Source organism: Apium graveolens, chromosome 5, assembly GCF_009905375.1.
Source record: "Apium graveolens cultivar Ventura chromosome 5, ASM990537v1, whole genome shotgun sequence".
In the NCBI taxonomy this organism is placed as follows: Eukaryota; Viridiplantae; Streptophyta; class Magnoliopsida; order Apiales; family Apiaceae; genus Apium; species Apium graveolens.
The window spans coordinates 121,291,551-121,308,696 of NC_133651.1; the positions used below are offsets into that span (position 1 = coordinate 121,291,551).

The window sequence follows — 17,146 nt, forward strand, 5'->3', positions numbered from 1 at the left end:
GTACTCTAGGATTCCTATATTGCCTCTTGAACAAGGTTTAGTTTTGATTATGGAAGAGAATGATGTTATAAACATGAAAGCACATGCCTTACAAAATAACTACATGATTGGCCTTTATATCAAGCATGATGACACTGAACTAATAGCTTTTGAAAATGATGATATCTTCTGGAGCGGTTGACAAAGCTGCTACAAATGCAAAATTGAATGCCAGAAAGGAGAAAGAAAGTGCAAACAAGAAGGGAAAAATACATGAAAATTACATGGATGCTTTTTTTTTTTGGCTTAATTTTAGAACTTGCTCATGCCACATGCTTATTTTAATATTATGATCTTATTCCGGACAATATTTGTAATATGACTTATTTCATTTTTGCGTATTTAACTTCAAGACACTGCTCTGTAGTGATGTTTTGTCTACTAATATTATCAAGTACCAGTTTTTTAGGACTCCTTAATTAGGAGTGGAATTATTCGTTAGCCTTGATTTAGGCGGAAATTAATTTTTGACGTAGTGAAATCAGATTTACCGGATATAAATAATAAACTTAGTAGAAATGTTTTTGCTTATTATCAACAAGATATATATAGCTTCTTTCTCAGTTTTCCAATTCCCACCTGTGCACCGTAACTGACATTACAGTAGAGCAATTGTGCACACAGGACCTCTAAGCTCTCGCCAAACAAAATAGATAGTTCTGGAAAGTTTAAGGGAACTTCAGATATACTTGGAAGTGAGAACTAAATTGCAAAAACCACATAAACAATCGGAAAGGTAAAAATCTTTAGCTGTGGCGGTCTGTTACGAAGAGGGCTGGTATTAATTCGTTTACAAATATTTGCAGATCGTACGAGTATCATTCTGAACCTGTAAGTCACAAATTCAGCAATTTAAACACGAATATTTAATAATTAACCAACGGAAGTTAATGCAGTATTTTACAACTTGATATCCCAAATATGAGTTTTGTTCAGACCTGTGCAGTGAACCACCGAATCTGAACTGGAGTTGTTTCCGGTGACATACTTAAAGAGCCTAATCACCCCATCTTAATGCCTAAACTTTTGTTCCTTGACAATACAAGAAACTTAACTGAATTTATGAATGGATCAATCAGAATAATATAGTTGCCTAGAATTATAGAGCCATTTGTAATTTAGACAAATTATAGATACTTTCAAAACTTCAAATGATCATTGGTAGTTATAAAAAATTATAATAAATAACCCCCATCTCAAGTGCTTTTAAAGTGTCATCCAATATCTAACTAAATACTTTGATAAGCACTTACATGTATAATTTTAATTGAATACTGATCGGCTCCTTTTATTGTCATTAGCAAACCACTCCAACAATGGTATTTTTTCTTCAAACTCTAGTTCACCGTTCGTTTCCCAAAAATTAGACTCATCGGCCTTTTGATCTTTATTCATGTATCTTATCACTCAGATGTAGTACTATTTATAAATACCTGTTGATATCAATATATTCCCAAATAATTATAATATCAATAACCCCCATCTCAAGTGCTTTTAAATAGTCGTCTACTCTGCAAACATACAGTTGAACCCCGATTAAGTAATATCCGATAAAGTAATAATCTCGTTTTAATAATAAATTTTGTCGGTACCAACTTGGGCCAATGTTATAAAGTAATATTCTCTATAACGTTATATGATAATAAAAAATTAGAAAGTCATTAAGGGCCCAAGTAATATGTAAAGTAATAATTTCACACACATATATATATATATAGAAAGAAGTTCTATAGAGACCGCATTAAGTTGGAGACCTCGAGACCATTCATCTTTACTGTTTATTCAATATTTGATCGTATGGTTACTTTCACTTGTATACATTTTTTTGTTTTCTTTTCTTAAAATATCAGACCTATAAGAGCATCCCCAATGGTGTGAGTTATAATTGGTTGGCTAAATTGGACCTGTAGAATATATGGTATTGACTATATTGTTTAGCTATATTTTAAAAATAGTATGTTATTAAAATTTTATGTTGTTATAAATAGAATATATTACTTCAATATGGTAATAAATGATTAAATTTTTTTTACTGATTTTTTACAGGTCTGTAGTGGTTCAACAAATATAGTCAACATCAAGAGGTTGGCTATATTTATAAATAAGGAGAATGTACCATTGGAGATGAGATTTTTTACATAATCTCTATATTTTTTATTTATAGTATGTATTAATGATTTTTAGCTGAGGGTTCCATGTGGTTTGAGATGCTCTAAACACCCCTTTCTACTATGTTAATATAGCATACCTTCTTCATGTTATCATTTTTTTAGTTTCATTTTTGTCATCTTTAGTGTAGTTGAATTGAAATTGTTTGTAATATTCAAAGGAGAATAACAATTATATCACGATGTAATATGCACAGTTATAATAAAAGTTAAATAGCTAAACTTTAATACAAGATAAATCAGTAGGTTTATTTATATATTATATTTTATTCAAAAGTTTTTATTTTTTAAAATATTTTTTGATGTTATTGTTAAAAAAATTATTGTGTTTAATTTATTAGACGAGAATATGAATTATATATGAAAGGGTTGAATACTATTTTTTTTACGTTTTTACTATATTATTTAGTATCGAGGCAATTAATAATCTAAATAATTTAAAATTATTTTTATTTTTTATAGTAAGTTGATTTTAGTGTAATGAAATTATGAATCACTTTTTCCTTTTTTATGTTCAATTTTGATAAATATATCAAAAATAAAAAATAAGATTTATGCATAAAACTTTTTTATCATGTACCCTACATCAAACATATTAATAAATTGCAAACAATTTGTTATTAATTCATGTTATGCAGTACATGTACAGGATACCGGTACATATAGAAGATACCGCATTATATTTACAAGATAATTTATGCAGGTTTTTGTAATAAAAAAATTATATTTGTGAATTTATTAAATAATTTTTTTGCCATACTCGATTCTACGACATACTTAATAATATATAATTGAAGGATGCTAGACTCTATGTTCTGCACTATATGTTATGCACTGTTCTTATAAATACAAATTTTATGTTTTGCATGTAAAGTTATATTTAAAATTAATTTAAAAGTACTACACTTGAAAATTAAAAATTTATCGTCCCTCACCCCTTCAAGCACATGTCCCTTACTTTCTGTCAATTTGGACCGCACGATCTTTTTTAATCTAATGGTGGTTAGGTAGGTCTCCAGGACTACAATTAATATCGGTCTCCATAGAAACCCAACTCATATATATATAGGTCTTTCTTGAAGAGAGAACTCTCTTATATATTGAACCGTAGAGAAACCTTGATTCTATTATACAATTTCATCAAATTTGTTTCTAATGTAGAATAATAATTATATTTAAATATAATAAAATGTTTGCGATTGAAATTTTAAAAAAAATATTTCAAATTTGATTCTACTGTGAAATAATCTGAATAAGTGTGAGTTTACTGTGATTCTACTATAGAACCACTTTAAACTATTTCATCAAATTTCAATGATTTTTTAAATAAAAAAATTGTGAAACTTAGTTTTTAGTTTGATAATTAAAATTTGTAACTATTTATGATGAAAAATGTAATAAATTATGTATTTATACTTTTTAAATAATGGTTCTCTACGAACCTCTATCTAAGGGAGCCCTCCATGAATTGCCACCCTATATATATACAAAATTCGATTATTTTTAAAATAAGAACCATGGAGTATATCTCCATACGAGTGTGTACACCCTGACAAAAAAAAAAGAATATACAGTGGCTTGTTTTTTTTATTCCACCAAAACCAATATTAATTTGATCCTTAATTTAATGTAAAGTATAAATAACTCCTTGTATGTTTTTCTCGTGTTATAATAAGTAATTCCTTAAAGTGTTGATTGCTTGAAATGCTTTCTTTGATGATATGCTTATGATGACATTGTTGTCATCCGGGCCAGAATTAGTCCATTCGACAGTGTTGATTACCGATTAAATAATTCTTCATTCATAGGTGATTCTATAGCCACATCATTCTTGTTTGGATAAATTTATGAGAAGCTCTACATCCGTCGCATTCCTATATCATAAAGTAGAGATAACTTCATTTATTTCACCAAGTTCTTGTAATAAGTAAACCAAAAAAATTTGGTAAAGTATCGATAAAGTAATAAAATATTATTATATCGATAAAATAATAACTTCGGTAAAATAATAAAATTTCTCGGTCATGAGGGTATTCTTTTAAATATGTTTAACTGTACTTACGACTATCCTGCCTGATTTCCTCTTGCAGCGCTTTTCCTCTACAATTTTGACATTGGGCAGGAATTCAGAAAAAAAACTAGAATTGATTCTTTTACGTCATAATTCTATGCAACTCATAATGTAGAACAGTAGCAACCAAGAAAAGCAGACTCTATGATCAAAAGGAACATTACTTATAATTCAATGTAGAGTTGATCAGACTCTTTGTCTGAACCAAATTCAATATAAACAAAAATGACCAATCCATGATGCAGGTAAAACAACATTTGAATATCGATTAATTAGGTGGCTTTGATTCTGAGAAGAATCTTATAGCTCACCTTGATTCCGAGCGGAATCAATTATTAGCCTTTGATTCAGAGAAGAATCATTGATAGGCCTGATATAAACAAAGAACTTAGTTAAGATATTCTTGTTCTTTGCGAACAATATATATCTATAGCTATAAAATTTCAACTTGACGCCCGTCGGCATCTTTAATTACGCCCGTCGACGTTATTAATGATGCTCAATTAATTACTAAAGTTGGTATTTATGTTTGAAATGAACAGTAATTTTCGGGACTCTACAATGTGGGATAAATGACCATGTTTAATTAATTTTTAGTTAAGATAGTCTAATTTGGGCTCTACTCAATAAGAAAAACCCTTTTAATTTAATTCTGATTAGAAATGTTATAGAATAATATAGGACACAAATTATAACCAAAGCAAACTAAATTATAAAAATTAAAGAAGAGAAAACCACAGATGTAGGCAGGCTACCACATTGAAAAATTTGTTAGAATTCAAACCCTTATCTAAATAAAGTTGGCAGCTAGTAATAATCATAATATGTTTAATAAATTAAAAGCTAGAGTCCTGAAAATTTGGTGAGCAGAGGATTATCATTTCATGCAAGTCAAATGCGTGTGTTGAAGAAAGATCACCCAGGCAGTTGTGAAGGCCTGGTAAATAGGTGGGTTGTGCAAAATACAATACATGCTCAAATGTAAACTGAAGAAAATAAACATACAGCTGGTAACACATGCATGAAAAACAGATATCGTGGCACTAGCTCTTTTATGTTCAGTATACACGTACAGGCTGGTCTCTGTTCAAACCCTAAAATAAGGTAGGCTTATGGTTGAAGTCTTTGTTGTTAGCTAGTAAATAGAAGATGACCAGGAGACCAGGAAGATGTCTGGTGATGTAAGCAATGAGGTATTAACTAGTCTCAGAAGTCTATAAATAAGACAACAACTCCATTTGTAAAATACAACTGAAAAAAACAGAGCGAAAGAAAGAGCAGCAGCTCTAGTAAGGAAAAAGAGTGTATTCACGTTGACAACAATTGGTATCCGAGCCAAGGTTCTGTTCAGGAAAAATGGCGAATATGATGCAACCACAAATTCCAAAATTGACGGCAACAAATTATGGGAACTGGAGTATACAAATGAAGGTGTTACTCGGTTCTTACGATAACTGGGATACTGTGGAAAATGGGTATAGCGAGCCCGTGGATGCAGCCGCTGAAGCAGCTCTTCCAAATGCTGAGAAGACGACGTTAAAGGAGTCCCGTAAAAAAGATAAAAAGGCGTTATTCACAATTTTTCAAGGTGTTGATGAATCTACCTTTGAAAAAATTTCTGAAGCAAAAACAGCAAAAGATGCGTGGGAGATTCTGCAGAAATCATTCCAGGGTGTCGAAAAAGTTAAAAAGGTGCGGCTCCAAGTTCTACGTGGCGAGTTCGAAAATTTAAAAATGAAAAGCTCCGAAAATATTGGTGAATTTGTTACGCGTTTGAAAACGGTGACAAACGAGATGAAAAGAAACGGTGAAAGTCTTAATGATATCCGGGTCATGGAAAAGTTGCTCCGTTCATTGACAAGAAAATTTGATTACGTTGTTACATCAATTGAGGAGTCAAAAGATCTATCCATAATTTCCATTGATGAGCTCGTAGGTTCTCTTCAAGCCCACGAGCAACGAATGAACCAGTATGATGATGCAAGCCATTTGGAGAAGGCGTTGCAAAGTAAGGTGTCCATCAGTGACAGTTCTGGCAGTAGCAGTTCTGCACGTGGCAGAGGTGGTTTTAGAGGTGGCTACCGAGGTGGACGAGGACGAGGAAGGCAGTCCTTCAATAGAGGCCAGAATTCGGAAAGTTATCAATCATCTGGTCGTGTTCAAAATTTTAGAGGCCGAGGAAGAGGTGGATTTCAACAACGAGGTGATAAATCTCAATTTCAGTGTTATAACTGTAATAAATTTGGCCATTTCAGTTATGAGTGTAGATCCCCGAAGGTGGAAGAAACTAGTCATTTTGCAGCAGCAAAAGAAGATAAAGATGTTGGTACTGCTATGTTCCTCACTTATAAAGGAGACGAGGAAATCAAGAAGAATGTTTGGTATCTTGACTCAGGGGCCAGCAATCACATGACTGGCCATAAAGATTTATTTATGGAGATAGATGAAACCGTCAGCGGGGAAGTTACATTTGGCGATTCTTCAAAAATTCCTGTTAAAGGGAAATGTACAATTACGATTGTATCAAAGAATGGTGAGAAAAGGTATATAAATGATGTTTATTATATACCTGCTTTGAAAAGTAATATCATCAGTCTTGGCCAACTTGTGGAGAAAGGATATAATGTTCAGATGCAGGATAATTCTCTCATCATCAGAAATCATGTTCGAGAATTAATTGCAGATGTGGAGATGTCAAAGAATCGTCTGTTCACACTTGATATGCAGACGAAAATGCAGAAGTGCTTGAAGTCGGTCATTAAAAATGACTCATGGTTATGGCATTTAAGATATGGTCATCTTGGATTTTCTGGCTTAAAATTATTGTCAAAGACAAAGATGGTGGATGGCTTGCCAGAAATTAATGAACCAGAAAATTTGTGTGAAGCATGTGTCAAAGGAAAGCAACACAGACAAAGTTTTCCTGTTGGAAAATCATGGAGAGCCAGAAGGCCATTGGAGATTGTCCACACTGATATTGCTGGTCCGTTTGATATCCCATCACTCGGAGGTAACAGATATTACCTAACATTTATTGATGATTTTAGCAGGAAAAGTTGGGTATATATCATTAAAGAAAAAGCAGAGGCTCTTGATAAATTCAAGGAGTTCAAAGCACTGGCTGAAAAACAAAGTGGACATTATTTGAAGACACTCAGATCAGACAGAGGAGGCGAGTATACTTCAAACTTATTCAGAAGTTTCTGTAGAGCACATGGCATCAATCATCAGTTGACAACGGCGTATACTCCTCAACAAAATGGCGTTGCAGAAAGAAAGAATCGCACTATTCTTGACATGGCAAGGAGCATGGTGAAAGCAAAGCATATGCCAAGAACTTTTTGGGCTGAAGCCGTGTTATGTGCTGTTTATCTGTTGAATCGTTGTCCAACAAAAAGTGTTAGAAACAAAACTCCAAATGAAGCATGGAGTGGTAGCAAACCATCAGTTGGACATCTCAAAATCTTTGGGTGCATTGCATATGCACATGTTCCAGATCAGAAAAGGAAGAAACTGGATGATAAAGGCGAGAAATGCATCTTTACCGGATATGACAAAAGAAGCAAGGCATACAGACTGTATAATCCACTAACGAAGAATTTAATCATTTCTCGAGATGTTGAATTTGATGAATCAGATTACTGGAGATGGAGTGATGAAGAAAGAAAAGTTAGAGGTTTGTTCTTTAATGATGATGATGATGACGGTGATGACCCAAATATTGAAGATGACGGAGATGATGATCCAACACCTCCACAAAGTCCAAATCAACAAACTCCCGTATCAACACCATCAACAGGAGGAAGCAACAGTTCAGGGGGAGCACCAAGGAAGATGCGGAGTCTGGATAAAATCTATGAAGCAACAAGTCCGGTACAAACAACATTTGATTATTCTTTATTTTGTTTAATGGCTGAATGTGATCCAGTTACATTTGAGGAAGCTTCTGAAGAAAGCAAATGGAACAAAGCCATGGATGACGAAATTGGTGCAATCAAGAAGAATGATACCTGGGAGCTCACAGATCTTCCAGAAGGACACAAAGCCATTGGTGTCAAATGGGTCTACAAGACAAAGACCAATCAAGATGGTGAAGTTGAAAAGTACAAGGCAAGGTTGGTGGCTAAAGGCTACAAACAGAGATATGGCATTGACTATGATGAGGTGTTCGCTCCAGTTGCAAGAGTTGATACTATAAGACTTCTTACAGCAATTGCAGCTCAGAATCAGTGGAAGATTTTTCAGATGGATGTCAAGTCAGCATTCTTGAATGGTTACCTCGAAGAAGAAGTCTATATTGAGCAGCCTCCAGGATATGTTCGAAAAGGCCAAGAAAATAAAGTCTACAGACTGAAGAAAGCATTGTACGGGTTGAAACAAGCCCCACGAGCATGGAACACAAGGGTTGATGAATACTTTCAGAAAAATGGTTTTGTGAAGAGTCCATACGAGCATGCTCTCTACACAAAAACAAATTCAGGGGGAGATATTATGATCGTTTGCTTATACGTAGATGACATGATCTTCACTGGAAACAACCCTGGTATGTTCGATGATTTTAAGAAAGTTATGACTAACGAATTTGAGATGACAGATATTGGTCAAATGTCTTACTTTCTTGGAGTCGAGGTGAAGCAAAGCAAAGATGGAATTTTTATGTCGCAGAAAAAATATGCCGAGGAGATTTTAAAGAAATTCAGAATGGAGAAATGCAAGCCAGTGAGTACGCCAGCAGAGTCAAGCATAAAGCTCAGAATTGACTCAACAAGGGAGTCGGTAAATCCGACATTATTCAAAAGTTTGGTTGGAAGTTTGAGGTACCTAACTTTCACTCGTCCAGATATTATGTATGCAGTTGGATTGGTTAGTAGGTACATGGAGAAGCCGAAGCAAGATCACTTCATGGCAGCTAAAAGAATTTTGCGGTATATAAAAGGTACACTTGATCATGGTCTGTTTTACACGCATTCTCAAAATTCAAAATTAGTTGGCTACTCAGATAGTAATTATGGTGGAGATTTGGATGACGGGAAAAGCACATCAGGATATGTTTTTCATATCGGTTCAGCAATATTTTCTTGGTCATCAAAGAAACAACAGACAGTTGCCCTCTCAACATGTGAGGCAGAGTACATCGCAGCAGCAGCATGCGCATGTCAAGCTATGTGGCTAGGCTATATATTGGGCGAATTAAATCTTGCCAAAGAAGATCCAATTACTATTTATGTGGATAATAAATCTGCTATTTCACTCGCGAAAAATCCGGTGTCACACAGTCGCAGCAAGCACATCAACATAAAATATCATTTTATACGAGAGCAGGTGAACGGAAAAATTGTGGAGTTGGTACATTGTAGGACTGAAGAAAATTTAGCAGATATTTTTACAAAGCCGTTGAAGCCGGACGTATTTCAAAAAATGAAAAAGAAACTCGGAATGCAAAGTCGGGTTTGAGGGGGAGTGTTAGAATTCAAACCCTTATCTAAATAAAGTTGGCAGCTAGTAATAATCATAATATGTATAATAAATTAAAAGCTAGAGTCCTGAAAATTTGGTGATCAGAGGATTATCATTTCATGCAAGTCAAATGCGTGTGTTGAAGAAAGATCACCCAGGCAGTTGTGAAGGCCTGGTAAATAGGTGGGTTGTGCAAAATACAATACATGCTCAAATGTAAACTGAAGAAAATAAACATACAGCTGGTAACACATGCATGAAAAACAGATATCGTGGCACTAGCTCTTTTATGTTCAGTATACACGTACAGGCTGGTCTCTGTTCAAACCCTAAAATAAGGTAGGCTTATGGTTGAAGTCTTTGTTGTTAGCTAGTAAATAGAAGATGACCAGGAGACCAGGAAGATGTCTGGTGATGTAAGCAATGAGGTATTAACTAGTCTCAGAAGTCTATAAATAAGACAACAACTCCATTTGTAAAATACAACTGAAAAAAACAGAGCGAAAGAAAGAGCAGCAGCTCTAGTAAGGAAAAAGAGTGTATTCACGTTGACAACAAAATTCTCATCATCGTTATCCAATGATCGCATACCCAAACCTTTGGCAAAAGCGTGACTCTTCTTCTGTTTTGTTATTTGTTCCCAAACCTTTTATAATCATTAACAAACCACTGCAACAGCATTTTGTCTTCAACCTCATCTAGTTTGCCATTTGTAACAGGAATAGCAAAAAACCGTACAGCAAGTTCAGCTGACTTCATGACACAGTTATGGCGTTCCTGGACCCGTATGCGTCTAAGTCTTTCCGTTGATTACCCTCCTTTACCTTGTTTATTAGGAAGATTAACACGAAATTTATGAACAATCTGACATTGTAACAACTTTTAGAAGAATACAGAGCATATACGATGTGGTTTAATCTGAAATGAAATGTTGATAGAGTAGTGAAAATCTTCTTTTGCCTCGTGAAACCTTTTAATTTTAATAGAAGGAACAGTTGGGCATTGATAGAGAACGCATTATCACTCTGATCAGACAAATTTACCTATATTAGTTGTTCATCTTCGTTTTTCTCTGCAGTATTTCAAGTTGAGGGTTTCACCCTTCTGGTGCTTTGCACATGCCTTTTGCTGCTAATGCTCTCGTGATGGTGTCTGGTTTTTAAACTCCAGATTTGCAGACTTTATCTGTCGGGGTCACAAGGGCTCCAGCTTTTTCTTCTGCTACTCGGAGGGTCTCCAAAGGCTAATACCAGGGAGCCCAGCGAATCAACCCAGGTTAAAGAAGTTCGGCTGCTTGAGAATCATGATAAGAGCAACAGAAAAATGTTTGAGGATTTATATGTCAACTCTGATGGTTCAATGTATACTCTCCCGGTTAGTGGAAAGCAGACAACAACCTCTGTTGGCACAGTGAACCTTGGAGGTCTGGGTTTGGATTTCCTGGCGACACGCTTGAGGCTCCTATGATGTCCAGCTTGATGTTCAATGTTGGTAGCAGCTCACAGTTCGATTTCTAGTAATTTAGTTTCTCTACGAATATCAACAATATCGCTATAGAAAGAGTACCTTCTTCAGTTTGAACAACCCTCTTCTGTTTTATTTGTAACAAACTCATGGCATCTTTTCTTCAACCTCTACTATGCCTGGTATCCACATGTTAGTCTTTGGTTTTTTTAGTCCCCTCTCTTCTCTTTGGAGGCTTGATTTTGACGATACTAGCTTTACAACCCGTGCGATCTTTATTAATATTTTTTTATTTTATATTGCTTAAAATTTTAATAAAATTTAATATGATAAATCAATTTTAAGGTTCCTGAACTATATGCACTTTTTTTCTAGGTCATTGAACTATAAAGGTAAATTTACAAGTAATCCAACTTTTGAATTTTTCTACATCGCAGACGTTTCGTTAAATTTTAGGTAACGCCGTTAGTTTTTTATAACGTGGCATCTTATAAAAATAAAAAAATATGTAATTACCTCTCAAGAACATTATTGAAGTTCCGGAAAATCGAAGACAACTTTGAAGGTGATTCTAGTGTCCATATTACTAAAAAGAAGCCTAACAAGGCTGAAGTATTATAAGAAAATGCGAAGAAAATGAAAGTTTTCAGCAGAGCATCTGTTTTTTTAAAGTTTTTCAGTAACCACATGAGCAGCATAACTAATAGTAGGCCAATTGTGCACACAGGACTACTAAGCTCTCGCCAAACAAGAAAGATAGTTTTGGAAAGTTTAAGGGAACCTAAAATATACTTGGAAGCGAGAACTAAATTGCAAAAATCACATAAACAATCGGAAAGGTGAAAATCTTTAGCTGTGGCCAGAGGCGGATATACAGAAAGGCCCCTGGGGTCACGTGCCCATATAATATTTTAATTTTTTAATTTTTTTACTTTTGTGTACATATAAATCTGTATTTGCCCCCTATCTTTTATTAAAAAAGTAATAGATAATGTCTCCGGGGCAAACACGTGAACACAGGAAATCAATTTGGGTCTGACTATTTGGGGTTAAAACTCAAAAATAAGAAGAAGATAAAGATTGTAAATTGAAGAGCATCTGGATATCATATATTCATATGTAAGTTTCTCTGTGCTTCCGAATTATATGTTAATTTTTGTGTTTGTGACTTTGTTTGTGTACTTCAATTTTGAATTTCAAAAACCTAGTTTCTTAACTAAAATCCCAAATTCGTGAATGTGAATCCCTCTTTCTAAAGGCTAAATATAGTTTAATTGATAAATTTTCACTATTTATTTCAGTCATCAGCCATGGAAAGATTTTATAAGAGACTTTAACCATCCGATAAAGATCCAGAAGTAGAAGTAGTTATGGAAGCTAATATATCCAATAAACCTGAAGCAACAATTCCTCTTATTGAAGTTAATGTGTCTGATACTGAAGTTGATTCGGGATTAAGAAAACCTATCAACGAAATTTCTCCGAATGAGAAAGATAGAATTCGATGAGCATATTTGTTAAGAGGGCCATTCCAACCCGTTAGCCATGTATTTCCATTTACATTATTTGGAAAGAAAAAGCGAAGATTTAGATTTTCCTGGTTTAAAGATTATGCTAGTTGGCTGGAATATAGCATAAAAAAAGATGCTGTATTTTGCTTATATTGTTACCTATTTAAAGATGAGTGCGGCGCTCGAGGAGGCCGGAGAGATTGGGAGATCACATTGGAAAGCATAATAACATTCATAGTCAATGTTAGAAAGCTTGTGAAGATCTTATGAACCGAAAACAACATGTTGATATTGCCATTGTGAATCAGTCAGATCAGCTGAAACATAATTACCGAATTCAATTAGCCGTTGCCATTGATTGTGTCAAACTTCTTTTAATTCAAGGCTTGGCTTTCTGAGGACATGATGAATCTGAGACATCAAGAAATAGAGGTAACTTTCTTGTAGTTTTGAAGTTTCTTACAAGTCATAGTCCATACATAAAAGACGTGTTTAATAATGCTCCTGAAAATAACAAACTCACTGCACCCTCAATCCAGAAAGATATAACCAATGCTTGTGCAATTGTAACAGCAAATGCAATTTCTTTAGAACTCGGTGATAGAGTGTTTTCTATATTAGTTGATGAGGCTCGTGATATATCAAATAAAGAACAAATGGTTGTGATTTTACGTTTTGTGGATAAAAGAGGATGTGTTGTTGAAAGGTTTGTTGGTATTGTACATGTGACTGACACCACTGCTATATCTCTTAAAGCAGCTATTGAGTCATTACTGGCAACATATGGATTGAACATAACAAGGATACGAGGTCAAGGTTACGATGGGGCAAGTAATATGAGGGGAGAGTTCAATGGACTTAAAAGTTTGTTACTAGCAGAAAATAAATCAGCCCACTTTGTTCACTGCTTTGCACACCAACTCCAGTTAACACTTGTGGTTGTTGCAAAAAATCACAAGAAACTTGGATCTTTTTTTAATTGTATTGCAAATTTGACAAATGTGGTTGGGGGATCTTGTAAATGCAGAGATATTCTTCGAGAACAACGGTTAGCAAAAGTAGTTGAACAACTTAATAGTGGTGAACTTACTACCGGGCGTGGTTTAAATCAAGAAATTTTACTAAAACGAGCTGCTGATACAAGATGTGGATCACATTATGGTGTTATAGTGAATCTGATTAGCATGTATCCTTCTGTGGTTAATTTACTTGAATATGTAGAGAATTATGGCACACTTTCGAATCAAAGGTCCGATGCAAATGATCTTCTAGATGTTATTCAATATTTTGAATTTGGTTTCTTACTGCATCTGATGAAAAATGTCTTAGGTATAACTAATGAACTATCACAAGCTTTGCAGAGGAAAGACCAGGACCTTTTGAATGCCATGGATCTCGTCAAAGCAGCAAAGATCAGATTTCAGAATTTGAGGGAAAATGGCTTGGTGTTTAATCTTTTGAAGTTGGCTTTAACTTTGCCGGTTGCTACCGCTACCGTTGAGAGAGCCTTTTCATCAATGAAAATTGTCAAACAATCATTACGAAACCGAATGGGAGATCGTTGGATGAATGATTGTTTATTTACTTACATTGAGAAGGAAATATTTGTAGAGGTCTCGACCGAAGAAATTATCAAACAATTTCAAGAAATGAAGACTAGAAGAGTCGCGCTGTGATTATTGTATGTTTAAGCCATGAACCATGTTTTTCTTACTGAACTAGTACATTTGATTTTATATTTTGGTGTTAATATGTTTGTTCAAATTTTGTGTGCCCCCTAGTATAAAACTTTCTGGATCCCCACTGGCTGTGGCTGTCTCTTACGAAGAGGGATGGTATTAATTCGTTTACAAACACGTATGAGTATCAGTCTAAACTTTTAAGTCACAAATTCAGCACTCTAAACACAAATATTTAGTAATTAACCAACGGAAGCGAATGCAGTATTTTTACAACCCGGTGTCCAAAATATGAGTTCCCTGACAGTTTGTTCAGACCTGTGCAGTGAACCACCGAATCTGAATTGGAGTTGTTTCCAGTGACATACATAAACAGCCAAATCACCCTATCTAAATGCCTAAACTTTTGTTCCCTGACAATACAAGAAACTTAACTGAATTTATGAATGGATCAATCAGAATAATGTAGTTGCCTAGAATTATAGAGCCATTTGTAATTTAGACAAATAATAGATACTTTCAAAACTTCAGATGATCAGTGGTATCTTAATGTCTGAAACCAATTGCATTCAAAGAGCAAAAAACCATGATTCCGGGTAGTACTGTAGACCACTCCTAATTTTCAAGGAGCATTCTAATATAGGAGAAGGATTATAATTAAAGCAAATTTAATAATATAAATTAAAGCTGAGAAAATCACAATTGTAGGTAGTACGAGTACCATTTATATATAACTCCTAAGTCTTAGATAGCAGGAGATAAGTAAATTTAATTATTAAGCACGAAGAAAAGAAACTAGAATTCCAAGCTGGAGTATGTCACAGTCTTTGCACTGCAGTAGAAAAATCTGGTCAGCTCTATAGTCTTAAAAAATTACACCTTCATTATCACCATCATCGTCATCCAATGCTCGCATATCAAGCTGGTAGTGTAGGATGTGCCTCCAATCCCACCAAACCCTTTGCAAAAGCGTGACCCCTCTTCTGTTTTATTTGTAACAAACTGTAGCATGCACCTAAACCTTTTATATTCATTCGCAAACCACTCCAGCAATGGCATCTTTTCTTCAACCTCTAGTTCACCATTCGTTTCTTGAAAATTAGTCTCATCACAGCCTCTTGATCCTTGTTCATGTACTTAATCACAACCTCAGATGTGGTACTATTTGTCAGCACATACCTATTGATATCAATATCTTCCCAAACAATTATAATATCAATAACCCCCATCTCAAGTGCTTTCAAAGTGTCATCCACTACGCAAACATACTTTCCACTCAGTTGTTAAAGGATGAAACGTGGGTTGGAAAATTTTGTCGGCTTAATTATAAGTTGAACCTTAAAGTATAATCATGTGTACACATAAACCCTTAAAGAAAAAAAGAATACACATCAACCCTTCATGTATGCATTGTGTATAATCCCGCCCTTGCCTTTTCAAAAACAAAACAATCGTTGACTTGCACCTTAACGCGGAGGGGTAATCATGGTAGAAAAGAAAAGCCGGTACATATCACGCCAATAATTGTACAAATATCAGTACTTAAGGTAACAAATATCAGTAATCTTTAAAACCCTAAGCTAAAAAGGTAAAGACAAACTATGAAGAACAAGGCGTAGTTTTGAGTTTTAAGGATTGAATTGGGTGTATTTTCATGGGTGATCAAATTCCTCCGGGTACTTTCAAACTTGACCCATCATCGAACAATCTTGTATTTTTCATATGATTCTCTTTCAGTTCTTACATATTAATTATGAGTACTTTATGCATATTTGCGTTATGGGTATGTCTGTAAAAGCTTAATATACTGAATTATTTCGATATATTATTTGTTTTGTTTTTATATGTAGGTGATGAGATGATTAGTGTTAGGATATTTCATGGTGGAAAGTTGAATTGGCTCCCTGCTACTGAATACGTTGGGGTCCAACTCACTGTTTACGACTCTTTCGATGAACTTACATTAGAGAACCTTAGGTTAAAAACTAATGCCCTATAGTGGGCTTAAGTGTTTGTACTATAGGATTCCTATATTGCCTCTTGAACAAGGTTTAGTTTTGATCATGGAAGAGAATGATGTTATAAACATGAAAGCACATGCCTTACAAAATAACTACATGATTGACCTTTATATCAAGCATGATGACACTGAACTAATAGCTTTTGAAAATGATGATATCTTCTGGAGCGGTTGACAAAGCTGCTACAAATGCAAAATTGAATGCCAGAAAGGAGAAAGAAAGTGCAAACAAGGGGGAAAATACATGAAAATCACATGGATGCTTATTTTTGTTGGCTTAATTTTAGAACTTGCTCATGCCACATGCTTATTTTAATATTATGATCTTATTCCAGACAATATTTGTAATATGACTTATTTCATTTTTGCGTATTTAACTTTAAGACACTGCTCTGCAGCTCTACTAATATTATCACATGTCTATGTTGCACATTATGTTAATTTAATGCATTTCTTACTGAAATACTTAAAAAATGCAGTGAAATTTAATAATTAGGATTCATCTTCAATGTGTGGATATAAAATGTTCTGTGTATATACTACCTGAATATATAGTTGAAGGGCTGAAGGAAATGGGGGAAGAACTTTGGAAGGTTTTACTTCTGCCTACAATACCCCTCATGGGTTAAATTGCATAGTCAACAATTCTTTAGTTTCAAGAGGAAGGGTGAAAATATATACATTTCATATACGAAGGGCTGGAGTGTATGTTTTTTTTCTTTAAGGGTTTATGTGTA

General features: G+C 34.4%; 2 protein-coding genes across 2 annotated transcripts; both read left to right on the top strand.

The window, feature by feature from the left end:
- Positions 1–5,634: 5,634 nt before the first annotated feature.
- On the top strand, positions 5,635–6,998 carry LOC141660348 (uncharacterized). The gene is made up of 2 exons (XM_074467326.1): positions 5,635–6,821; positions 6,962–6,998. Exons 1-2 carry the CDS (start codon positions 5,635–5,637, stop codon positions 6,996–6,998), a joined length of 1,224 nt encoding a protein of 407 aa, XP_074323427.1.
- Positions 6,999–12,196: 5,198 nt separating this feature from the next.
- LOC141661527 (uncharacterized) lies at positions 12,197–14,421 on the top strand. The gene is made up of 2 exons (XM_074468547.1): positions 12,197–12,318; positions 12,501–14,421. Exon 2 carries the CDS (start codon positions 13,367–13,369, stop codon positions 14,384–14,386), a length of 1,020 nt encoding a protein of 339 aa, XP_074324648.1. The 5' UTR covers positions 12,197–12,318; positions 12,501–13,366; the 3' UTR covers positions 14,387–14,421.
- The last annotated feature ends 2,725 nt before the right edge of the window (positions 14,422–17,146 follow it).